Source organism: Aquila chrysaetos, chromosome 15 (assembly GCF_900496995.4).
Source record: "Aquila chrysaetos chrysaetos chromosome 15, bAquChr1.4, whole genome shotgun sequence".
NCBI classification, from domain to species: Eukaryota; Metazoa; Chordata; class Aves; order Accipitriformes; family Accipitridae; genus Aquila; species Aquila chrysaetos.
The window spans coordinates 2,788,023-2,815,709 of record NC_044018.1 but is presented as its reverse complement, the minus strand read 5'-3'; the positions used below and the strand labels follow the sequence as shown (position 1 = coordinate 2,815,709).

Below are 27,687 nucleotides of genomic sequence, written 5' to 3'. Positions count from 1 at the left end.
TTTTTTCTAGCAGCAAGAACTAGTGTGGATGTGTGGCAAAATCACACTGTAGAAATACAAACCTCAGCTATACAAATAAAATCCGAGAAACACCACAACAAGAGTTCAATGTGCTTGCCACTCAGAGTGAAAAACAAGGAGAGCAACACAAAGTACAAACACAAGCCCAAAACCATTTGGGTAATTTTAACTTATTATTTTCTCAGGCCCTGCAGGAAGCTAATAGGCATATTTGTCATGTAGAAGCACTCACTCATCCTCCAGAAACATCTACAGTCAATAAGAGGAGACAGACATTTCAGTTAAGTTCGCTGCATTGGTCTCCAAAGATCTTCAGAGGTGACTAGTTCCAGTGATGACGCGGTACCTGGCTGAGGCACCCCGAATCGCAGTGGTATGGCCATCTACTTTCTTTGAAGTGCCACTTAAAGTTCTTAAAGCAAGGAGTTTGCTTACCATCAATACCTCACGCTTATTTGATCCATCATTTCTGACAGGCAGGGCTCCCAAAAATGGGGGGATCAGATGTGTTCAGCTCAGCTACTAATATCACTCAAGGCTGCATCATCTTTTTGCCAAGGGTTCTTGGTAGACAAGAGTCTGGGAACCCTTAATAAGCTCAAATGCCAACAGCTTACTGTTCTCATTTTACCGTTTGACTATTTTAATGCTTTATCTTTGCTTGAATTGGCAACACATGACCAATCTAGCAGAGTTCCCTCTCAGATGCATTTTCAGGACTCATGTTGCTCATGGGAGTTGAACATGGTCTTCACCACATTCTAGCCTAGACAAATTATGTGAAAGCCAGTATGGAGTTGTATAACCAACTACTACACCACTACCTTGTAAATGTCAGCATAACGCTATATTATGGCATCTGTACTGCTCCCAAAAGTAACTCTGTCAGAAGGAAAAGTCCCAAGGTTCATTTCAGTACCAACAAAGCTGCTACATTGCTGTGGTTTTCCCTCTACCAGCTTTTGGACACAACTTACACATTTCTCTCGCCAATGAATCATAAGCTTCTCCGGTGAAAGACTGAACTAGAAGCACTAGTATCTGAGCATAAGCAGTAACAGAATTATCACTGACAGATATACACCAGTGAAAATTGTTTGGTAACACAGCATATCTTTTGCTGTCCTGGTAGATATTACCCTGATACATACCAAGAGGACAACGGTCATTTTAAATACAGACTACAGAAAAGTGATGAAAGAACCTTTTGCCATTTATGGATAAGATGAAGCTACTTAAAAGCTGTTTAAACTGTCACTTCTATATCATAATCATAATCAAGGTATTGTGTGCATTTCACAATACAAGGAATAAGGTGGGCTAGCTTACCAACAAGGATAAATCAAGATGTATATACAGCTAATGAAGAAATAGACCTCTTGCTGCCAGAGGCCTCACTAAAACAAAAGCCATAGGGGATGCCATTTGTGCTTGCATTTGTGAGCTGTGCATGAGTGTTCTTGGGCTGAATAATGAACCTCCTTGGTGCACTGGGGCTGGTTTATGGTTCATGGAAGCAGTTGCTTTGTATTCAAATGTAGTATTTTATGCAAGCTTTAAAAGAGTAAGATTCTTTTCTCTTCACCTTTATTGAAGCCTCTTGATATTAAAAATGTAGGCATATCACATGCCCTAATTTGGTGAAGCTATGTACAAACGTAAGATATAAAATAAAACCTTGCTGCTCGTAACGATTACACAAGTTGTTAGTGTGTTAGTTCTCTTTCCAGCACACTAGGTCTGAGGCACTGAGAATCTGGGGATACTACTAACATGGAGACCCACAGAGGGTTAACTGCCTCCCCTGGAAACTGCTCTGCTCATGTTGTAGTCCATGGTAATGAGGAGGCAGTTTGATGGACGCCTTCTTTTGGGGGGTTTCCTCTCTGGCTCATGACCTTAAAATGAGTCCCCGTGAAATTCCATGTCTCAATCCCTCTTTTCACAGTCATGTCACAGTTACCCTGAAAGCCACACTTTCTCATTCCCTACTTTAGTTCTCCTCTGCAAGTCATCCTCCTTCCTTCCCTTCTCTGACTTATATATTCAGATTGCCTGGGGATTCATTTTTATCCCTCCATTTTCTAGCTTTCTTACTCCTTTATCACTTTACCTCCAACTCTGTATGCTGTCACTGTCATGCTGGCCTCCTGATTGTCAGCTGGACCTTCGGTGAGTCTAATATTGTTGCCCCTGTTCTTGAAAGAGGAAGACTAATTAGCACATCTTTTAAATTAATGCACTTAGCCTTACTCCATATAGCCACATGTAAAGCGTACACATTTTTAGTATACTGAAAAATACTTTTTCATTGTTTTTTCATTTTGTCATTGAACTTCTGGCCACTAAAAACTCTTCTAACAGAGACAGCTAGAAGAATAAGTGGCAATCTACTGTTACCTTTCAACCAATAAAACACTTTTGATGGATGAGCCATCTATATTTTGGTAGGTAAGCAACCTCGCCTACCTAAGCTGGCCCTTCTCTGAGTGGGAAGTTGGACCACAGACCTCCAGGGGCCTCTTCCAACCTACATTATTCTATGATTATACAACACAGTGCAAACCTCCACTTTTTGGTTTTCATTTCAAAAACTACAGTATTCCTCTACTATAGAATTACAGTATGAGTTTTTCTCTACTTAACTACCATTTTGATTAGCATGACCTATAGAGAAGGAGGGGAAGGGGGAAGGATGAGCGAGGAGGAAAGCCGGTGCATCTGCATTGAACTCGACACAGTTTTGAGGCTACCCAGAAAAAAAAATTAAGGCAACTTTGAAGATCTCTCTGTGTGTCTTTCTCAGTGTTCAGCACTGTTCCACTCTAGGATCCTGTAACTCAGCTTGAGACATTTTGCATCCCCACAGACAGCTGTAACTTCTGGACTGACATTAAATAATATAATTACAGCTGGACAGGAATTGATGACATTCTTCAATAGCAATTGCTAGTATGCCTTACATTAAAAATTTGCTGGAAATAATCAATAAATAGATTTTTTTGGTTTGAAAAAAACCTGCAAATCTTTCAGAAGTATTAAAACATTTAGTTGCGCATTTTTGAAACAAAAATATCAGCAGCAAGCAAAACTCCAGCTCCATACAAGGGAAAGATTTTTCACAACAGAAGTGGTTAAGCACAAGAACAAGGTACCTAAAAATGCAATAAAATCTACATCCTCGGAGATTTTCAGTACTAAGCTGAGCAAGGCCCTAACTTTGAAGGCAGCCATGCTCAGAGCAAGGAATTGAACTAGATAACTTCCAGAAGTCCCATCTAACCTAACTCTTTCTGTAATAGTAAGAAATAACAGTATTTTAGTTCATCAGTGTTTGTTTCCAAATTTAAGCATGATAACAACAATTTTAAATGGATAAAACTAAAACATTTCAAAAATTTAAATATCTCAACATTTTTACTTCTTTTACCTTTTTCATTTAGTTACTGGTATTTCTGAATCCTAAAACATATAATGCAAAACAGCTATATGAGTTGAACTAAAGGCCCGTTCAGACTCTTGCTCTCTCTCCAACAGAAGAGCATAGAAGCAGTGCAAAGACATATTGACAACGTCCTAGAATGTTTGCACAGCCTCCAGGGACTCCCTGGCCCAAAGTGGTACCTGTATTCAGTATCCCCCAGCAGACTCTTCTTCCATGATTTCGCCCAGCCACTTTTAGGAACATGTGCACTTTTACCTGATAGCTATATTTGAAATTTACATCCTCTGTCCTTTAAAACTTCCAAGAAAATGTGTATTACATTGATTTTTTACAAATACTAAATAATAACTAAATAAAAAATAAAAGCTTTAAAAGAATATTTTTCCTTAGTACTAATTCAGTGGGTGGCTTAATATAAAGAGGTGTAAGATCATTTTCCCTCCAGCAGCTATGTCATTTACACTCTTCAAAAACCTATTCTAAAAACCTGCTGTTGGAATTTCTCTCATTAATCGAGCTAAATAAGTCCCTGAAAGCCTTTGGTAAAACAGACACTAGATTACATTAATTAATCATTTAAATTTTCTTCTGATTTTTCCTTGACTGCCACAGGCAACCCTGCCTCTTCAAAGATAACTACAATGCAAGAACAATAACTACAGTTCACAAGGGCAGCAAGAGAATTGAAGCAGGGGTACATTAGGTGAAAATTTGAGCCAATTTATTTGCATCATATATCCTACCAATTACGTTGCTCTAAGCAAAGTTAAAATACACTTCTGTTCTGACTTCGTTTGCACAAAACAATAAGGCATTAGGGGATGGGGGTGCAGAAATATATTTCATTTTTAAGGAATACCTCTCTTGAGTATACGTAGAGGGAAGACATTTATTAACCTGCATGTACCAAATGCAGGTGACAGCACATGAGGACTCCTCTTTTCTAAAATTAAATTGGCTCTTCATTGTAAACCTTTTCAGAGATTTGCTGCAACCAAAATCAGCAGTTCAGCTATCTCAATACACAGTGACTTCCTTGTGCTTCCCAAAACTCATCCTCCTACAACCTCTGCTTTTTCCTCCTAATTCTATCTGTTACTAAATAGTCTGTTCGATGGTTAAATATGTTTATCAATTATATGCCAAATTTAGACACAGTAAAAATAAAAATGCATATTAAAGATTATCAAATAATTGTTATCAATATAAAATTTTACTACAACACTGTTCATCAGCATACACTGTTCATAAAAATCCTTTTGGTATCATTAGTGTTAAACTCTTTTACATAGGTAAACTGAGAAAGAGCTACCTTTATGTACTTCTGTTCATAATATTCAAGAATCAAAGACCTTTGTAAAAGTGAGTATCCATCCATGATCACTTAAATCAAAGAACTGAAAGATTCTTATTTCTTGGGTGATCACACCTGTTACCATTCCATACAAAGAACTACAGACTCTGCTGGCATCTAAAGCATTGAGAATTTCAAGAGGTAAATATCATGGTTTCCCTCAAAAACATGATTGAGGATCAGGCACCCAAAATTTACCGTCACCTTCAGGTGGTCAATAATGAATATGTTTGATCTCAAACAAAAGTCAATAGCGGGGTGCAGTGATTTGTCTCATTTATATGCCTATAACATACATCTGTTACTGCGTGTATTTATAAAAACTATAAAACGCAGTGCGCCGTGAAACCTGCATACTGCCTTACTGGGTGAGAAAGAGGAGCCCAGCCCACTAAAAGTTAATAACCTCCTTGTAATTCAGACAAGCACAAGAGAGAATCTTGCATATGGCGTGTCAAAAAACCAGCATATCTTAGCATGTAAGGTCACTTAGCTGTCAGGAACAGAAGCAGAAACTGCCTCCTAGACAAACGATGAACAAGAAATCATGAAGCTGAATAGGAAAGGAAAGGGAGGAAAATTCTAATTTAAGCAAATTTAAACAGGATGTAGTGTATGCACTAGATCGAAGATCCTGGCCCTGCTGACTGGCTGGTGTATTTATCTACTCAGCTAGTGTCAGTATGGACCTGGAAGCTTTCCAAAAGACGTTTTGAATGTTGCTATAGTGTTCTGTCAGGTGAAAGAGTTTAATAGTGTGAATGTGGTCAGATTGAGTCAAGACTAGAAAACCACTCAGTTTACTATGATGACATAGCCTACTATAGATGTAGAAATGTATTTCAGGTGTGGTCCTGGGATGGGTCAACCAAGCATGGGTTAATCTCCTTCCTACCAAGTATTTTAAAAGGTTGTAACTATCCTCCATTTACTCTAACTCTAACCTTACCGGTGATGCATGGTTTGAAGGCAGATGACTACCATGAAGCTATTCCACCAACTTCTGGTGCTGTACCTGAAACTGAGGGAGTAGACCACTTGTTCAGTAACCAGGCCCCCAGGACATATTCTCCAACATACCCAGAAAGTAACAAGAAGTTTCTCCATCTAGCTGCACAGTTTATGAACTACTAAAGCAGGAGTATGAGAAAAGAGTATGGGTCCCACAAGCCAGCAAGAAGCCGAAAAAGCTGTCCGACACAGAAGAAGCACGCTTGAATCCATGGCTTCCAGTGCAGTTTGTAATAGTAACACAAAGACAGCACCTCCTAGTTTCAATCACAGAAGGACGTAGCTTGGAAGGACCACTGGAGGTCTGAAGCCTAAACACCTGCTCAAAGCAGAACAAATTCAAAGTTAGAACAGACTACTCAGGGTCACATCCAGTCAAGTTTTCAAAATCGCTAAGGATGGTGATTCACACTCTCACTACGAAGAATTTTTTCCTGACATGCAATCGAACTTTTCCTTGTTACTGTTTTGCTGTTCGTAAGGAAAACAATTGATAGCCATCTCTGATGACTGAGTTGGATGTATGATAAGTCCTTTGTATCAAACACTACTTAGTAAGCTGGTGGCCACACACAACACCAGGTTCAACTTTCAAATTATTTTAAAGTATAGAAACCATTGCATCCAAGTTGATACATGAATAAATAAGGAATGGTAATGGCCATTTTGCCATGCACAAATCATAAATACTACATCAGAAAACACTCGTTCACTAATTGTACACTGAGCAAACTCATCAACATATGTAGGTTGTTCCCCCCACAAAAGACGTAATTTATAAGAATACTATTCAGACTTCTTCAGCACACAAATTACAAATGATGTTACAAATCCTAGAATCTTCCAATTTGGACAGTGTCTATCAATTTGTAACTCTATTTGGCAATACTGCTGAACTGACTGTCCTACTAGATTACCTGCATTTCAGAAAATGTCATGCCAGCAACCATATGATCATGGCTGTGTCTGGCTTCTTGCTATTTCAGGTATTTCTGGACTGTTCCTTCCCATTCCCAGAAAGTCTCAGGAAGTGGAAAAAGGCTTAAAAATTCTCTGGAAGATCCCAACAAGGTCAGTTAACAAGAGGTAGGGGGATCAGTATATGGCTAAGTGCTAAGAATGACAATATCTTGATGGTGGCACTGTGAGGTAGTAGCCCACATTCCCAGTTCAAACCTAAAGAGATTCCAACCTTCCTAAAATTCATTTGGGTGGTACTAATCAAGTCCCTTGCTAACATCTACTTACTACTGGCTTACACATTCCAGTGGTTGCAGAAAATGAGTGGATATGTGGTCTGAAGTTGAGTAGACTCCCATGGGGAGGCAGGAGATCCTCCCCTGCACTAAAGCCACCACTGCACTCCCAGTTATCTCAGACTGAATGACTTCAGTGAAATTTAGGCAGGCGGAATCTCACTCAGAAGCTGTTCACATGGAGGGCACTGTGAATCACCTTCATTTGAAGAAAATAAATGTATAACATGCTTATACAGAAACTCCCAGAAAGGAGATTAATATTAGAGTGCCAGAAATAGAACTCAGCTTTTATTTGCGAATTCTCTGAATGCAAGACAAAACTATGAAGGAAAGGAACAGGAATGCTGTAAGACAGAAAGTACTCCAAGACTACTGATAGGCAAAGATTTATAATTAATCAACAACAGGAATGCAGCACTGTTTTACAAGGCAATAATCCAGCTCCATTCCCTAAGGTAAAGCCTAGAAGAATGAAGGCTGAGTAGTTTTTTCAAACAAGGCAACTGGATTATTGCCCCATAAAACAGCATGGCACTGTGATTATTACCTTTGTGTTACATGGCCTTTTAAAATGTTTTTTCCCCATAAATGTTTAAAACCTAACAAGTAAAAAGATCAGGAGAAGAGAAAGGGGACATGGTCTAGAAGGTAAAACATTTAATATTTTCTTCTGATTTCCTGAAAATGTATCAAGTAAGAAAAGTAAAAGAAACAGTTTCAATCAGGGTTATTATAAATAGCAGCAATAAATCCTATTAATAAGCAGTATACTAAAATTTTACGTCTCTCTTATTCTTCACACATACGTTGTTTCCCCCCTCTGCTAGTTTTCTCCCTTTTCACACTCTCCCAAGCACATAAGCAGTTTATCTAGCATTTTTCCTAACACATTTAAATTTCACTTATACAATTTCACAATACACCACATTTCACCAAACCCAAAACAAGGCAAAGACTCAAATATCTTGGAGAATCTTATTAGTGATAGCTCATAAAACTTTAAGCCACATCCAGCCTTCGTCATCTACAAAAGAACAGGACATCTGGAGAATACAGAGTGTCCTGTCTCAGTGCCTCAGTCCACGCCTTGGCCTGACTGACATAAGGCAGTCCATGCCACCTGGTCTCAGGGCCAAAAACCACTTGGCCTTCTTTTATTTAGAACAGACATATTTAGAACAGATTGGTATATTGCATCATAGCCAGTAATGTAACAAAAATTCAATATACCTGCTAAAAAAATCATTCCTGGTAAGGATACTCCAAGGATGGACTAACTTCTTCATCTGTAAATTAAAACCAAAGTATTAGCTTCATTCACAGTAGCACTAAATATGTATGATTCACCGAATAAGAACATGATCAAAATAAGAAAATTCAGCAGACTCCCAAATCCTTTGTTTCTGATATTATATTTAGATGCGCCACAGCTGCCTCACAAGTCTGACATCTAGTCAACGTATTGAATTTAAAAGAAAATAACAAGTGGAACTTTTACAAATATTTCATCTCTAAAACCTCCTCTTTCTTCCATTTTAAAAACTTTGCAATTCCTCTAATAAAAATTTCTTTATAAAGGCAAACAACCAAAACAAATATGATTTCAACTGACATTGTTTTGAAAACATTAAATGGAATCCCACTGGGAAATTAAATGGAAATGTCATCTCTAATAATGGGAGAGAATGATTCATAGACAGAATCTAACATTTTAAAATATGTTACCTACATAATTAGAGGAGCCTAATTTTCCAAAGGACCAGCGTCTTACACCTTCCAATAAAATCAAAGACTAAATACAGATTTTGAAAGCCTGTTTCAACATACGTGCTTAAAATATTTGGCCATGCTGCAGAAATTAAATCTGGAAAGCCCTGAAAGCATGTTCCTGCTACCTAAGGCATGGAACGCGCTGGGTTCCAACTGCCTCACGAATGCCTTTTCAGAATAACTGCTATCATCAATGGCAAAATTACAGCTTGATTTCAAAATATTTGAACTACACAAAATTTCTGTAATCATCCTTACAACAGTTTAAACATAAGCTGTCCATTTAAAAACACTGGGACTTAGGAATCTGCAATAGGTTGACAAAAAAATCTTCAGATAAAGAGTTACAGGAAAGGTGACGCTTCCTAGGCTCTGAAGGGGAGAAGGAGGTTTTAATTTCACTTACTGTCAAAAAAATAAAGTCCAAGTTTTGTGCAATACAGACAGAAGGAAACAAGAATCTGTGTGTAGACAGCAAAGGTTTGAGTCCCACTATTACATTCAAGTCCCAGTATGATTTGTGATGTGCAGGTTTAGAGTCAGCCAAACTGGAGTTAACAATACAGAAAATTTCCCTCAGGCCTCTTCAATTTTATATAAAGCCAATTTTATCTGAAACTGCTAAGCAGTATTTTTAGATTACTAATAAAACTATTTAAAGGATACTGTAGGGAGCCTATTCATCAATATTAAAGTCACTGTACCATTACACTGGGTTACTGGACCTTCCTAGACAAGGATATTACTCTAAGTGTTCCCAAACTGTGGCCCCCAAACTAGTAATCTCAGGCTGTCACTGGTAATCTGCAGTTGATCCACAAAAAAAAAAAAAAACCCACACCATTATTTTTGGGTGTATCATTAGCTCTGCAACTTTGACAAAGATGCTTGTAGTCCTCTTCTGAGCACTCACAGAAGTGAGGAAAAAACACCTTTTGTGTCATTCAACTGCTCAATGAGGAGCCAGGGGCTAAAATTTTTAAAATGCAGCAAGTGCTCTTTCTCAGTGGACCCTGAGCTGCACAAGAAGGTGGCAAAACCTTCTTCAACAAGGTTAAATTCCTCAATTTCCTCTTCAGTGAATTATAAGATCTGTGTGGGTTCTCTTCGGGGTGTAGCAAACTTGGACTGTGCTAAGAAACCAGGTAAGTGCATGAATGCCAAGGATTATCTGGTATCCCGTTCTCTGGAGTGCTCAGCACCTGATAGCAGTAATGGGAGTCACAGATTTATTTGCAGCGTATTAAGAACAGAATGTTTGGAGGCATAAATTCTCAATAAAAAGGAAAGCAAGAGAAATATTAACTCAGATGTTGAGGCTACTAAGTGAAGGTCTACTGACTTTAGTTACAGTACAAGTGAGAATCGTACTGTGATAATAAACAAACATTATCACCTCCATTACCATGACGGATAAAAATGAAGCAAGTAAAACTAGAAAAGTGAGATTAAATAAAGCAGAAATTTAATAAAAACTCTTAGCAGTAGTTAGATGCAGTTTTGTGGGGGACAAATTTTTTTTTTTTTACTTTTTTTTACTTTTACTGTTTAAATAATGAAAGAGCCAATAAAAGTAATTTAAAATATTTAGACATAAATCCATGACTACATATTGTATTTCATACTGTTGGTACCATCAGCACTGGTTTTGTTCCTGATGCCACAGCATCAGGCACCAAGACTGTGGATCCATATGGGAGTAATGTAAATGTTTCTGAAAAGGGAAAGATGCAAGTAGGATGGTAGCAGCGAGCTTCTGAGCGAAGCCTCACAGCTTCCCAGTAACAGGAGGGAACTTTTCATGCTGCTGACATCTCAGAGGACCCTTAGGGAGAAGGACCAGAGCTCTGAGATGCAAGTGTTTGGGGGCATGACATGAGCTGAAGTTACAGACAAAAGAACTACAGCCAGAAATCTCCAATTCAGGCATACTAAACAGCACGCTCCTGTGGACAGAAAGGCAAGAGAAAACTTGCGTACTTTAGCAGAAAGCCCAAATAAAAGAAATTGTGTCGGTCCCCTTCAAGGTAGTAGGAGCAGCTAACTATTTTAGACAAATGAAGGTCCTGCTTTTCATTTCATCAGTGCTTAGGATCACAGGAAGTGCACTCAAAGTTTTCCATCAGATATTTTGACATTTGTGCCTCATAAGACTTCTGGTCTCATCCTGAAAGATATGCAAATACCACATTTTATTTTCCCATGTCCTTCTGAAAGGCAAGTTAAGCATTCAGCATGCCCATCACTTGCATATATAACAGCATTACACAAAAGACTGCCTGAAGCCCAAAGGCACATTTTAAAACCAATAACTGCATTAGCTAACTAAATCTATAAACTTTTTATACATAAAAGAGAAGTGACTTGTAAAGAAAAAACAGTGAATTTGAAGCAACGTAAGAAACTCCAACTCCCAGCACAGGCAATAAAAAGGAAATGCATTACTAGAGGGTAGGCAGACAAGGACTTTCCACATACATTTGTCTCATTTTTATCTATTACAAATGAAATTATAATGATTCACAATAAAACAATTACAGAGCCTTTGATCTAAATGTCACTCAGAAATTCAAATTTAAGCAAGTGTACAAACTAAGATGAATACCAGAATGTCTGGAAAATTTACCAGAAAAAAAAAAAAAAAATCTTTAAACAAGCTCTGTGATATCTGATTATAATGAAAAAAAATGTAAATGTTTTGATTATCTCAGAGAAGCATATGAGCATAAAGTCTTACTTTCACCACACACACACATATATACATGTATTTGTATAGATACATACACAACCCTCTCATCTTTAAATAAAATCTCCTATGTGAAAGATAAGTTTAATAACACACATCAGTAAGTCAGGAATAAAAAAATGCATAAGGATTTCGCAGTTATCCAAAAGCAAACCAAAAATTAGAAAAAGATTATATAGAACAAAGAAAACTCCAAATATGCTAAAAAAAACCCAAGCAAGTAAAGGGTGCAAATAACTTTAACTGATATGCAGTAGTAATACAATAGGATTACTGGCTCTTAATATGTTGTCCAAAATTAAATTATTTTAATTGGCTATATTCCCTCATACCACAGCAATACAGGACAAAGATAAAATACCCTCCTTCTCTGTGAGCATAAGAGGTTGTTCATTTACTACACAAGCATGTAGGGCAAGGGAAACAGATGTTGCAGCAGTAAAAGAACTTTTTGTAATCAACAGATTTCTGTTCCTAATAGCAAAAGACATGTGAACACAAAAAACATGTATGTAGGCACTTCTTGGAAGACCTCATCTAAAAACATTTCTTCTTATCCCCCCTTTCTTCACTTGTCTTTCTTCCTACCATTTTTGTAATTTTCTTTGATTTTTTCACTATCTGATTATGTTAAAAAAATTTTTTCATTTTAAAACTACCTTTGGCTGCCGAACACCCAGAAGATTTGTTTCAATGAGCTCCTTATAAAGGAATCCACAAAGCAAATATAAGCCTGGCCACTCCAGGGCACAGTGCTGTGCCCTTTCATTACAAGACACGGTCAGCTGTAATGTTTTCCGGTAATATCATGCATAATTCCTGCCAGTGCAATTGTGCCTGATCCCAGAGGATGAAACAGCTGAGGGAAAATACCACATGCAAAATTCACCACTTCTAACATATAAGTCAAAAGCAAGTAACATATGCGGTCAGGACCACTGAGATTGTCTGTGATAATAATAAGTATGCTAGGCATGCACAGAACACGCAAGTTTCATATACAAAAAGGACAACAGAGAGCAGAAGAAACACCTTCCTTTTTTTAAATGAAAATTAGAGTAAGAAAACAGGCTGAAAGTTCACAAGGGAAAAACTGGCCAGCACATGATGAACTTCCTTGCACTACAAGACCATAAAATGCAGAGGTGCCATCCTTTGACACAGCTAGGCACACAGGTTGAAAGATTTAACACATCTCTCCTTTCTGTTACAGAATTGCTTCAAAATACTAGAAGAAGAAAATTAAGAATAAAAAAGAGAAAACAATTAAATTAACAAACAAGACCTTCCATGGATCACCTTCACTGCTGGGTGGACCTCAGGGCACAGAGCTGCTCCAGCTTCACCTCCATCGCGCTACAGGATTCAGCAACCCTTACCAGTTACTACCATCCATATTTACTGTTAGTAGACCCCAGTGTTAGTCAAATTTTGTTAGCCTTCCTAACCAAAGGGATCAATTTTGGAAGTAGAACAAACTGGGAGTGAGTCCCACAGATAGAGTGCAGTCTTAGAAATGTTATGGCGTTTTGTTAAAGCATCATCCTTCTGTTTCAGTCATTTTTTTCTCTCTTTTTTCATGTATTGTATCAATAATCATAAAAAACAGGTTTGGAGGTCCTGGAGAGAAATGTAGTCCATCAGTCTGTCTCAAGGTAGGATTACTTGTTGTCATCTCTGACAGCTGTTTGCCCAACCGGATTTTAAAGATTGGTACAGTTGGATGCTCCAAAGACCCAGAGATCATATATTCCAGTACTGCTCTACCCGTATCTTTAGAACTTCTTCCCTAATATCTAACCTGAATCTCTGCTGACACAGTTTAAACCCACTATGCCTTGTTTGAACCACCACAGGCATGGAGAACAGATTACAACCTTCCGATTTACAGCAGCCTTTTACGTAACTGAATAGTGTTATCACATTCTCCTTCAATCTTCTCTTCCTTAGGCTAAATGACTCAAATTTGCTTTCTCACTGATTAGATTTTCTAGACTTCCAATCGCTATCATTGATGTCTTCTGGACTATTTCCAGTTGGACCATATTTTTCTTGAAATGCAGTGCCAAAATCTTAAAAAGTGCATTACTCCCTATTGTACCCTACCACTAGAATGACAGGGCAAACAGCAGAGAGAATGAGCCACATCAACTCGTACAGACAGTCTTCTAAAATGTCTCCTGTGGGACAAAGCAACTTGGTGGTATCACCCAGAGGGGACACACACGCACACACACACAAAGGGCTAGCTAGACGTAATTATGTGCCTACAAAGTATTCTGCATACTGCTAGTAATTTCTAAAGAACATTTATCTGCTCCAGATTAGGAGAGCTAAAGAAAGCCTTTGATTTACAAACTCACTGCTTATGAGCACCTCAGTCATAATTCATCACTTCTACAAGCAAATTAATTAGAAGATACTGTGTTTTACTAGAAACTATTTCACCTGAGGCTCCAACAGCATTGTATTATATAATGAACAAATTTGCCTAAAAGCACCTACCTCTGTCTGCTGACTGAGGAGGAAAACGGGAGTAATGAGTCCCACATACCTTCACTGCAGATATTGATCCTGGCCCAATTCTCTCATAAGAGTCTAAAGAGACTATTTCAAGTTAAAATCTCACTGAATAACAGCCAAGACCACAAGAAAATGGTGGTGGAGCGTCCATAAAAATACTCTCCCTTTTCATCAAAATGGACTAGGTAGACAAACAGCATCACTCCCAAAATTGTTGTCTAAAAAGTTATAAAGGTTGAAGAGAACTGGCAAGATAGTTGAGCATTTACATTAGCATAAACACATCAAATATTCATTACAGCCAAGCACTCATTATGTCAGCATCTGAATTAAATAACAAGGAAAATGTTTCCCAACTATAAAAGTAAGTACAATAGCCTCCCACAACACAGCAATTTTAAAGAAGAGACAGTGAGACAGCATTGCAGGGAATCACATTGCTCTCTCTGCTAAAACTGGTTCATTCGCTACAAATATATTGGCTTTTAACATTTCCATTTCAGATTAATTTACACAGAAAAAATGTTATAACAGAAAAAAGGAATTATATTGTATAGTGAATCCATATGAAAGGAAAAACATTACACTGGGACAATGTATCTTATTACAGTAGCACAATGCATCTTAAATGCAAAATTACACCAATGCTATGAGTTCATGACTTTAATCATAGTGCAAAAAAAACGCGCCAAGAAATACAACGGGCATTACATAAGCTCATTTATAAAAAGTTACTACACTGGGTGCACAAAAACAGAAAACAAGAGCTGTAAGCGTAATAGCATCAGAACAAAACAACTCAAGTACTTAAAATGCATCGCAACTGTGCACAACTAATATAAAGGCATATGTATGTAATTTCATGTCCTTTAGGGACCACAAACCTCTTATCTATAGATTATAAAGGTGGGTTCCCAGCATGCTACCAATTGCCCATGCATTAGTTCCTTGGATAGTGCCAAAAATGGGTATGTAGAATTAGGTCAGACATATGGGATTACTCTTACAATGTTCTCACTCACTAGATAAAGCTAAGGACAAAGTAATAAAAGTGCTGCCCTCTTTGTAACTACAGATACAAGCCAGCATTGGTTTTATTTGCAAACAGCATTGGTTTTCTTTTAAAACAGCAAAGCACTTGCAGTAACATGCTCCTGCTGGCAGCACGTTCAGTATGGCACTTGCCTGTACCTTGCTAACAATCTCATCTCGGCTTTCTTACTCTGAAGGATCACAACCATCCAGATGCTGAAGAAATATATGCCCTCAAAAGATTGATTTTCTATCATCACTGGCTCTCTTCTGGAATCTAAGCTGGCTGTAGCCAAGAAGTTTGGCTTGCTATGACTTTCATAACCAAGGTTTAAGTGGGTGTTTCAATCTCAGAACCACACACATCACAGCACAGGGTACTGGGGAGATTTGTGCAAGATGGTATCATTATCTTTGTATAAAGACAATACACTAGCAAATAATCAACGGCATCCACCTATCACCTCCTCTATTCCACCTCCCAAATCACAGATACCTGACATTATCTAGAAGTCCAAGGAAAAGTGTAAGGTAACTAATGTCAGTGAAAGTAGCAAGCCTTAAAATAATAGTTACTAGTAAAGAAGAGGTCCCTCTTTCTTCTTTGAAATCCTCCCTGCCTTCTCATCTATGGAGATTAGAAAGTAGTGCTCTCGTAGACAGACAATGAACAAGCAATTAACTAAGGACAGAACAATCCAACATTCTCCAACTAGGAACAGGATACAATATAAACTCATGGGCAAACACCATGCTGTTCTTTAAAAATGGGAAAACTGCCTAAAACAAGCCTTCGATGTGGCCATAAACTTCTAGGAGAAGATTGTATCCGTAGATAAAATTCAGTGCAAAACTTTCCATCCTATAATGCAATTCCAAGTATTTCTATCAATATAGTACAAACAAATTGTCAAGATTTTTCTGAATAGGCTTCTCCTGAACATATACATTTTCTCTCAGTCTGTCCTCTCTTCAGTCTCTGCAGGTGTTTTAATCTGGGCTGGAACCCATATTACCAAAATCACTGTCTGGAAAACAAAAATTTGAAACATCATACCACTGTACTATATATGTAGAAGTAAGGACCCCAGAGACTTCTTTGTTTTTACTTGGCTATGTATTTGATGAACAAGCAAACTAGACCTTATTGCTATTCCTATCTGTAGGACTGGAAAAAACACAGCTGTGGGGCATCCAAAACAAAATCCACACAGAAGCCTTTCATCTAGTATAAGCACTCTTACATTGTACATTTGGTGCTGTGCTTGAGATGTAAAAGGGATGACGGCTTGCTCTGTAAAATCAATACAAATGGAAACCTATCAGTGTTGAAACCCAAAGTTACCATTTTGCAAATGGAGAACTGGAACTAAACCCTTCTTATGTGTCAGGAAAAAAGCAAGAACTGTTAAGTGCATTATCCAAGAAGACAGTCAAAGAAATATTCCAATTTGATGTAATCTAGCAGATCACAGACAATGTTTTCTGTATGCCTCTTCTCTGATTCTTCTAATACTAATTTATATGGAAGATTAAATCAAAGTCATATTAAAATATATTAATAGCCCCAATAACAGCTTGCTAGTATCCGTTCCCCACCTTTTGCACCTGTCCAGAAAAGCATCACATATACTACTCTAGATCTCATACCTCAGCAGAAATATATAATTCTGTATCCTAACGTATGTGGAGACAATCCACAGTATGGAACAGAGATAAACTACTCACTAAATATAAATCACATCTGCTCTCAGATACTCCATGCCACCCACACTACTCTTGATGAAGAACTACATCCTGAAACATTTCAAAAAGTCAGGGAATCAATTTACTTTTTTAACTGCTTGTGACGGGCCTGCTCTGTCTTACAAAAGGATAATGTAATCTTAGATAGCTTCTGCATATTAAATCAAGAGTTTACTAATAGCTTCCTTAAGGATCTGCATGGCAGCTATATATCTTCTCATTACAGTTTAGTGAAGTCAAAACAAACCTTTCTTCAGACCTTCCAGTTTCCTCTCGAATTCAGTAAATGTATTATCTCCATATCAGAGAGACAGTCTTCTTGGGATCCGATTACCTCCTACATTGCGGACCTCCTTATAAGCATCCTCCTGAAGTGTCTGAAACATCTCTCATAACTGCTTTCCTTAGAGCAATGTACATCTGTGAAAAGAGTGAACTTGAAAGTCTCCACAGGTGTGCCATCCAATCTCACCATAAATCAGGAATAAGGTAAATATGACATCCCAGTTTCATGACTATTCTTTAACTTCTCTCTTATTAATATGCTTCATTAATAAGTTCTTAAGAGTACACAGGGCAAACTGTCATTGTCTTACAAATGCTGTATACTTTCTGTTTTTAAAAACCTAACATTTGATACTACAGAGGTTGCAACTTCAGACAAACCAAGACTTTCATATAGACTGAAGAGGTCAGCAGGAATAAGAATTTAGGAGAAAAGATGACATCAAGACGGCCATCTGTGCCAGCCAGATAACGTCCCTAAGCAAAGTAGCAGTCACATTGATCAGAAGTGATCACATAATACAGTCTGATCTTGCTGCCCTTCAGAATCCACCTTACCAAGGTGGAGAGACAATACCTCTTGGTATCTAATTTATGCCAGAAATTGTACAAAGTACCTTTCCTCCCACACCCATAAAGCACATTCAGGAAGCACATCCATTACCCAGCTCTAAGAAGCACTCACTGCCCTGGCTAAATCAAAATACTTTGGGGAAATCAGAGTCCGCTACTGTTCTGCCACACTGGGCTATTCTATACTATTTCTACAGTTTCCTGTGCCACAATGATCCTAATTCAATCCTATTTTCTTTTTGTGTTCTTATACACTACACCACTATTTGCCCTGGAACCACAAACATCTCTGGAGGGTGGCAAAGAACGGCTTCAGAATACAGTAGTCCTAAACCAAGCCCAGCGAACTCAAACACCCTTTATCTACCCTTTGAGGTTTCTGAAGTACAAGATAGAACTTAAACCTTAACTCTTCATGTGGAATTGGTAGTAACAGGATGCCCTGGTAACCCTGCGTCCCTTACTGAGAAAGAAATTCTTTTTTCAAAAAGGACTTGTTCAGTGTTGAATCCCTGAAAAATAGGGAAGAATGGAGACACAGCAGAATTGGTTAAAGCAACTAAAATAAACTAAATCAGTCATCTTGGAACTGAAAATTTCAGGGATTAGAGAAAACAAGACAGGTTCAAGAGAAAAAGAAAAACAACTTAGAGATATGCAAATTAACACACTCCTTCGAACAAAAGTGTTAATGCTGGTGTTAAGATGCCAAAATGTAAGACTGAGAGGACATGTCACGAGGGATCCTCATCCTGTACTCACAACTTCTCTTGTCATTACTCAGGAGATAGATTACATTATTTGTAGGGCCATGGTCCTTCGCATTACATAATCTGACTTTGGGAATCACATAGTTGATAGAAAAAGAATCTCTACAGAATGTCTCCAGTCTTCATCCGTAAAATGATAAAAAAAGAAAGCAATTCCAAATGCCCAATACCTTTTCAGATGCCCCCATCTGGCTTCAGCTGTCATTCCAAAAGACCCCAGTTCTCCTGTATACCCTGTCTCATGCCTGCCAGCTCCATGAACATATCTAAGCCAGCCTCGGATGTCTAAAATGGCACTATATACTGCTGTTAGGCACCTAAACTCCCCAGATGTTCCCAAAGAATATATCCTATTTCCCTAAAAAGCTGTTTTCCTATCCACCACTATCAGGAGAATAATGAAGACAGCATCAGTATGAACCTCTGGTGAGCTGCTATTTTACAGTTCATGAAAAGGAAATTCACAGACTCTCTTCAAACAACTATTAAGCATAGAGTATCCTCTTATATAGACTTGGAAAAACTATATGGTGTATGAAAAAAATGGAGAAAAAATCAAATTAATCCATTCCAAGATACTTAGGAACATGGAAAACATAAGAAGTGTCACCAAGCATCTTCAAGGATATCTTTTGCCTTCACTAAAAAAATACAGTAGAGAAGGGAATTATATTTTTATTAGGAGGTAGCAAATACAGAAGTCACTCTGCAGTTTAAAACACTAGACACGACTCAAGTGTCTTTGTCTTCACAATGTGTAAAACCAAAGCAGACACAGAAAAGTTGACCTTCATTACACTAAGACAACAAAACGAAGCTAGCTAAAGGAAATTATAGCCTTGTTCTGCTTGATCTTAGCAAACTTACAAAAAAATAGGTGATTTAACAAATGTAAAGAAGGGACAATAATGGGAATTTCTTGCAAGACCCACAATTCATCCCCTTGTAACGAAAATAACATTCAAATCAGGTCCACATTTCAATCCCACATCTCCATGACTTAGACGAGAAAATGCACAGTGGCCAATTCATTTTTGTTAATTTTTCTAGCCACAGTTAAGTGGCATCTTTGTGTACATAAGAGGACACAGAATACCCAAGACAAGGTGAAGACCACTACAGCTTTCAACTACATTAAGTGGGTGGTCCCTGTCTGCTTCAGGGAAGATACAAACATTTTAAAATTCTGTAGCATCAGCCAGATATGGAAAAACTGCTATAGTGACTCAGAGAAACAGATGTATGCTGGGTATAATTTAATTATAGGAAAACAACTGGAAAAATATAGATGTCCATAATTATCAAGAGGACAAGCTTCTATCATTTCTACAATAATTTCCACAAGGTTATCAGAATCAGTCAGGCCCTAAACAACTGTGGATTATTCCTTATATATAAAATAAATATGAATATAGCAGACAATATGGTTATCTTAAGACAACTTAAAAATATTAAAAATTAATATTTTCCTCTTCTTACCATTTGTTGTCCTATTTCCTTAACCTTGAAACTGAATCTAACAAATACTGCATTGTAGTGGAGCACAAGCCTGTACAAGCAATCACTGCCATTTTTTATTTTAAAATTTCCTTTTTTAAAATTATCTTATTAAGAATTTGATTGATCTTCCTCAAATTTAGACAACTAAATGTCAGATGTCTTAGTCTAAGCCAGCTGCCCTGGGTTACCGTTATGCTCAATAAAGAGAGTGATTCACAGGACCAATGTGACAGCCATTTCTAAAGGTGTTTATTCCTCCACAATGATTACAAAAATTACTTAACTCACTTACATGCTGTTTTAACAGTTACACTAGACAAAACACTAGTGATTTTGCTCAGAATTTCTATTGCACAGATAAAGACTGTGGCCTATACCTCCAGTTGGAATAAAGGAGTGGAATTCCACCAAAGTGAATCCCGCTATGCCAATTCACAGTGTTGAGAATCTAACCAGCACATGCACACATAGTATGGGACAAATGATTTTAACTTAAATGAAGAAAGTCTGTGTCTGTTTTCATGAAAAAGTGGATAAGTAATTTATGTTAAATTATGATAAGGTATAGATGATGAGAAAGAGGGGAACACTACAGCCTTCTTCCTGCAGTTTCTCAGACAGTTTTCCACCTTGGTCAAGGTTGGACTTAGCAACTAAATATTAGGAATACACTTACGGTTTTAGGTACTTTGCTGTGTACTGGAGAGAGATCTGAAGGAATACATGCTACAGTTATATGGAATAATTAAAATGACACCAGTGCCAGAAAAGCTGCTATACAGAGAGAAAACACCTTGCCATGTACTGGGCTACAAAATAAGCAATTATTCTGGAGTAATGGTAAATGGTAAATGGAAAGAGCCTTAAAATATATGTAGCTTTTTAAAAAATACTGGATAGAGAAGCTGAAGATACCTCAGCAATGGCAGAATATGGAGTTCTACCATATGTAGAATATCAAGGTACTCTTCAGCCTTTTCGATAGATATAGGAATGCAAAATGACACACAAAATCTGCATACACTGTATTTTAACATCTATATTATTATCCTACAGCCATATTTAGGAAAAATCCATAGCCACACTGAGAACTGCTTATCTCTTCCTTGTCCAGTAAACATACAGGTTCATAGTAAGCGCTCGTTCAACCTTTGTACAAATCTGTGTTAAAAATGGTTTACACATATCAATATAAAAGCCATTACAGTGCCATTTTGATCTCAATCTACTTTGATACTAGTAAAAACAGAAGAGTAAACTTTGTTTTATATATTATTAATATATACAAGTGAGATCAGACATAGGCCCATTACAGTATCAAACGCAATGCTCCTATGTGAAATAATATTATGCCTCTGTAATTTAATAAGAAAAATCAAGTTAAACCCTAATCCCTAATCCTCACGTCCACATTGAAATATGACACTTTGAGGAATTGTACAATCCAATACAAAATATATATTAATGATTCATTAAGAATTAAACAGAAATTGCTCATTTATGAAGTTATTAAACTTAACCAATGAAGTTATTAAACTTAACTAATAATTAAGGATCATAAATGAATGGTGATAATGAATGATCTGATTAAAGTATCCAGAAAACTCCAAATTATTATACAGTTTATAAATAAAATATATAAATACGATAAACCATGTCAAATTACACTAACAAATTACATTTGCATGCAATCCAATAAACATTCTGGAACCAACCATTTAAACCATGCAATTCAAATTTTGATTTGAACTTGCCAAGTTGGGGTATTTTCCAAAAATAAGCACTTGGATGAACTCTTAAAAGCAAAGGGATTAGCAGAAAGAAAAAATACTTTCTTTATTATGTAGGCCAAAAGAAGTCTGCAGTGGTGTATATCTCATTTAGAAACCAAAATGTCCTGACTAGAAATTTCAAAGATAAATAATATGTTCAAAATTCTAGTAACTGCTTTCAAAATAACATCAGTGTCAATATATGTTCAAATATTTGTACAAATATTTATATTTGTAACTGCATTACAAGGACCCACATGTTGATCATGTTTAAAACCCGAGAAATCATTTATGAAATTATATAAGCACTCAGGACAGATATACGGTTCTTTTAATATTCAGAGCTTGTTTTCACTTAAAGACACCACGATAAATGTTTTCTACTGTTTCCTGAATTTTAATAGGGGCACCCATTAAAAATTTGTTTTGAAATGTTGTGAGCAAAGAAAAATAGCATATGCTTTAAGACTACATGCTATTTCTAAGAAACGGAGGAAATTTGTTTCAGAATATGCACACAGATAGACAAACTTCCTACACTATTGTGATTGCAAACTTACACCCATCACATCTCTCTCTTTCCCCGATCACATCACATGTTAATGTCTGTGCAGGAATGAACAACATACTAGCTAACCACACAGAAAGCAAAACTGAACTCCTTCAAACACTTCCTTTCCACTGAGTATCAATTTGCAATCTATTGCGGGATACTAATTTTAACACATAGCTGTTGAATGTATTTTTTAACGATTTAGAAAGACAGGGTTGCTATTTTTATAATATCATCTGATGAAGACACTTTCTTCAAAAATCACTAACAAACCATATTAAAAGGTTTCAGTACATCAAATGGTAATCACAACTGCATCTTACCCACTATTTAACTACAGTATCTTTCAAAAGGTTCACTGATGTAGTAAAAATCTGACATATCTTGCTATGAAATGAATTTAATGTAATATTAAAGTAAGCCAAGTTCTTTTACTTAATCAAAAAGACCAGTTATTTCTAGTCGTCCAGTAAACAAAATGCCATGATGTACAGTTAAATACAAACACATTCCTGTTAAAATGCTTTTCATTAATGTTGTTTCTTACTTTCCTTCAGCATATAAGAATTAGGGAAATGTACTTCTGCAGCATGCCAGAAATTGCACATCTTACAGGCTGAACAATCTATTCTTTAAGGATAGTATAATACTTACTATAAGTGAAGACGATCCATAAAAATCTATGCTTTACAGTTACTCTCTGAAATAATAATGCTGATTGTCACAACAGAAGTAGTATAATCCAACCACATCCAGGCCTAATAGGCTGTATGCTAGCATTTGTTCCTATGAAATCAGAAATAAGGTACCTGTCTCACTGAAAATCCAGGCACCCTTGGAGAAAACAAACAATGGATTTTTAGGTCCTTAAATTTATTGAAATCATAAGACATCCACGCTTCAGTCGTCACAGATTTTTTTAATCCACGTATGAGAAAAGAGCAGATTTTTTCACAATTTACAGCAAACAGGTACTGTAACTACAAATTGAAGTTTCTATATCCAGTGTCATCAGTTCAAATCCAGCTCTGTCATCTTCAAACATTCCTCACTTGGCAGAAGTCAATATTTTTCCATCTCTTATTTCCTCTAAAGGCAGAAAATTCAGCAATTTCATATGCTTTCTACGAAGATGCACTGGAAGAAATGTTTTAGAGCAGTAGCAAAATAACCATGCTCTCATTTCTTTCTTTGCCCTTCAGGCATAGTCTGGGTGTCTTCGGCTTGCCCTGCTGGTCTTCAGTGTTGTCACTAATAGCTGGGAGATGGAGCTAGGACAGTATGAAGCAGCAAAAATAAATATTGTTGCTTTAAGAACATACTTACTTTTATATTAAGATGTCACAACTTTCTCTCTACTCTTACTTCATTGCTGGGTCAGATGAAATCTTTAAGGAGGTTCCATTAAAAGTTCGTATCTGTAGCATATGTGAGAGAAACGCTGAAATTCCCATTCTGAACATATTCCGAAGGAGGTCAGATTTGGTTTTAAAGCACGTTCATGTCGACGAAAACTTTTTTTTGTTGCAAAAAATGAAAATTCTCCCTTTTATTTAGGTATTCCCTCTGTAATCTTCCAAGTTACTCGGCTCCCTTACAGTTTAATCAGACATACAAAAAAAAAAAAAATCAAATATCGTATTTCCCATATGTATAAACTGACATTGTGGAGGCTTCATTAAGGAAGTCTTTTTATTTCTCTTATCACTGGTAACTGAACGTCATTTAATGTACCACCACTTTCAAACAGCCCAAGAGACTTAAAAAGCTATCTAAGTTTGAAAACCAAAAAGTTCTGAGTTTTTCTGTACCCCAGGACGGTTTTCTTTCCTGAAGCTCAAGCCGAGAAAGCAGACAAAAGAAGCTGATTTGACTGAGCCGTGCCAAGTCTTGCCTTTTTTTCTTTCCTCAGCTCTCTCGCTCGCTCTCTCTCTCGCTCGCTCGCTCCCAGCATGGCAACCTTCCCGAGCAGTCTTGGCGGAGCTCCAGCCTGTGCCAGTCTGTCTGAGTTCTTGTTTTCCAAGAGATGCTCTTTGCGAATCAATTAATATATTTAAAAACAGGAAACTGTGGGTCAGTAACCAAATCTTGGCACCAACAACCACTTCTTCTGCCAAATCGGCTTATAGATTTCATGGTTTCCTACCTTTTACAATGGCTATAACATTTTTGCTCACTGATCGTGGAGCACTGGAAGCCATTCACTGTTCACAGTGATAAGAAATCTGTTCTCTAAAAATGTCCGCATGCGACACATGAACAACCTGCAGTAAATCAAGATTCTTTTGAAGGCGGGCGTATGTGTAATTTTAATAAGCACCAAATACTCCTTAAAATAATATGTTTTCATTCTCTCCTTCCGAGAATCATGGGAAGATGCCAGGAGCAGGAGACGTATGGATTTGAATTAAGATCACATTCGAAATTCAAGCACATTTTAACTTTCTAAACTCCAGCTTGAAAACTACTGGTTCTTATCAATTCCACCATTATTAAAAATGAGCTGAAAATTAATACTAAATCTGATCCCAGCTAATGCACAAAAAATCTTCAGCAATCACCACAAATCCGTAGATGCCAATGATGTCATCTGTTAATTCAAAAGCACAAGTTCTTGTTGTGGCATTCATAGGAGAAATGGCTCAGCGTTAACAGTTAACTTTGGTGGAAAAATCTTCAATATGTTGCAAGACTTTAAGGATGGAAAATTATATTTGGAACTTCATTCAAGAGATTCTAAATGACAAGAATTCATATGAGGAGAATTACAGGAATAAACTTTCTTTTATCTTCAAGCTATTTGCCAAGGCAAAATGCCAACTTTTTAAAATATATGCATTACATTAATGAGCAAAATAAATTATGCAGAAAAAAAAAACTTCCCTAAGTGTATAATTTTGTAAGTTTATGGATACTACTGGGTTTTTGTTAAGAGATTCAATATAGAGTCCCAGACGTTTTGGGGCTAAGTTGTTATTTGGGACTTAGTGATACAATCTTCTCAAAGGTTTGAGTCAGGGATAAAGTTCACTTGGCTAAAAAAGAAGGCAAAATATTCTTCCTCAATGTAATACAAGAGCATGCTTTGTTTCTCAGGCTAAGAAAGCCCTGGAGTTTTAAAAGTGTTACTTTAAGATCCACATTTGCCAAAGCACTTTGGAGAACAGGCTAATGCCAGACAAGATGGCTGGGTGGGACTGTTTGGCAAGCTGCAAGTCATCTAATTCCTATCTGTCCTGTCCCGTCTTTGCATCAGATACACATCTGTGACATACCAAGTATTCAGCTGATGAATCAACATTTCTTCCTAGTAAATTTATCAACAAATTTTGTTTCCTTTGCTCTCCCCACCCATTTGTTTAGGCTATAAACCAAGCTCTATAGGCGTCACTCCAGGGCTATACCTCCATGGAACATAACAGGAGCTCACACACCCACAGCACGCTGAGATACCTGTATGCAGATATCTAAATTTCAGGTCTGAAACCAGCACTAAACCCCACACTACAGCTATTTAATCAAGAAGAAAATTGCCAACAGACTTCAAATACCTAAAATATGGTACTAAAAGGGAGAATAGAAACTGTTCTATGTAACTGCCATGAACAGGACAAGAAATCAAACAAATGAACCAAAATAATAAATATCTAGCTTAAGCCTTGAGAAAAAACTTTCTAAAGATAACAACTGCTACATTCTGCAAGAGATTGTGTAATCTTAACTACTGATTTTTTTAAAAAAACAGGTTAATTATCTGACCTTCAGACAGGTGGATAAATTAGACATCCTCCCAAGGTTCCCCTTGTCTTATTACCAATGACTGTAACAGACCTATCCATGCTTTTCCCAATAGCCTCCCAACTCCAGAAGAAACATCATTAACTTTAAAATCACATTTTTGCCTCAAAATATTGCACATCCTATCATTTCAATTAGCACCTTGCATCATTATGACAGGCTAGCTTGGGAAAAAATACACCTCCTATGTATAATTTTTCTATTTCTTTTCTTTGTGCACTTGACAGAAAACTCTAATATGTCAGTTTGGCTTTACTGAAAGGCCATCAGGAATCAACATGGGAACAAAAAGATCTCATAGAAATTACTGTCAGTGGAATTACCTCTGAAAGGCTATACTTCAGCAGTCACTATTAGAAACTCATCTTTTAATTAGTTTTCCTTCAAAAACCCTATGTATTGACAACAGAGTATTTCAGCCATATAAAAAAAAAAAATCATTCCAACATAGATGAACAATTTTAACTATTCCTTCATTACTCTTACTGAAAGTAAGACAAGAAAACCAAATACATTCCCTAGCAGCCAAATGCTTTCCTGAAAAGAAGAGCCTTGCTAATAGGATGAAGAGCTTTATTTTATCTCTCAATATACACTGCTCCAAATACAGTGGATCTCATTTGCAGAAATGACTACACTCCTCCTGTCTTAAAGCATTTTTTTCAAATATGTAGTTTACTGTAGCTCTCCTAATTCCCTTTCTCTTCTCTGAAATACTCTGTAATTGCAGTTCTGCTCCACTCCACTGAAATTGCTTACACCACCCTCAGTGACACCTTCCAAGATGCATCTTCCTCCAATTTGAGCTGTCAGAATCTTTCAATGCAACCAACTTCTCCTCCTTCCCATAAATAAGTTTCCAGCCCAGATCAATCTAGTGTCCCACTTAATCCAATATCCGCCAGATAGGAAGAAAATACAAAACTTTCTCCACGCTTTGTGTTTCAGGACTTTTTTTTCATGTTCTCTACCTGTTTTTCACCTTACTCTCCCACTAGCTTCTCCAATTTGCTTTTCTCTTTGTCATCTGGGTCTCCCATGGTTCTGATGTCACTCCTTTCTTGCAGTAAGACTGTGGCCTTTTCCATGGAGGCTGCAATAGTACTCAAATCTCAGGTAACTTGATTCACTCTAATGACATCTGGCTCTGTATTAGTAACTCTAGAAAGTATTTTCTGACTCTAATATTTTTCTTTTGAACATTCTTGCATCTCCAGCTATCCTCCTGATACTTCTTTGATCTTCTCTTCCAATGCACAAAATATAGAAAGAGTTGAATTCCTCATCTTTCTCTCCAAGTATTCTCCTATCCACCTCTAGTCCAAATTTGACCATCTTCATTGTTGACAGGTTTACCATTGCAGAACAACACGTAGGTCTGTCCTTCAACACTATCTACACCCCCATGCTCATAGAAAAATCCACAAATTAATTCTTTTGCAATATCTTAGATATCACTTTGATCTTTCTTTTATGAATTAAGAAGTTAATATTTATCTGTACCTTGGTCATCACTCAATTCAAATTCT

At 37.1% G+C, this 27,687-nt stretch overlaps 1 protein-coding gene across 6 annotated transcripts in view; it reads right to left on the bottom strand.

Annotated features, from left to right (window-relative positions):
* Nucleotides 1-27,687, bottom strand: part of MSRA (methionine sulfoxide reductase A) — a 288,566-nt gene that overhangs the window by 240,968 nt on the left and 19,911 nt on the right. The window contains exon 1 of one of the 6 annotated variants that reach the window (XM_030037339.1): nucleotides 8,321-8,351. The exons of 4 other annotated variants lie outside the window; for them this stretch is intronic. In XM_030037339.1, coding sequence (XP_029893199.1) covers nucleotides 8,321-8,336 — 16 coding nt within the window. In that variant the 5' untranslated portion in view covers nucleotides 8,337-8,351. Of the gene's footprint in view, nucleotides 1-2,134; nucleotides 2,178-8,320; nucleotides 8,352-27,687 lie in introns of those variants that run through there. One more of the 6 variants, XM_041128849.1, reaches the window with a different exon arrangement.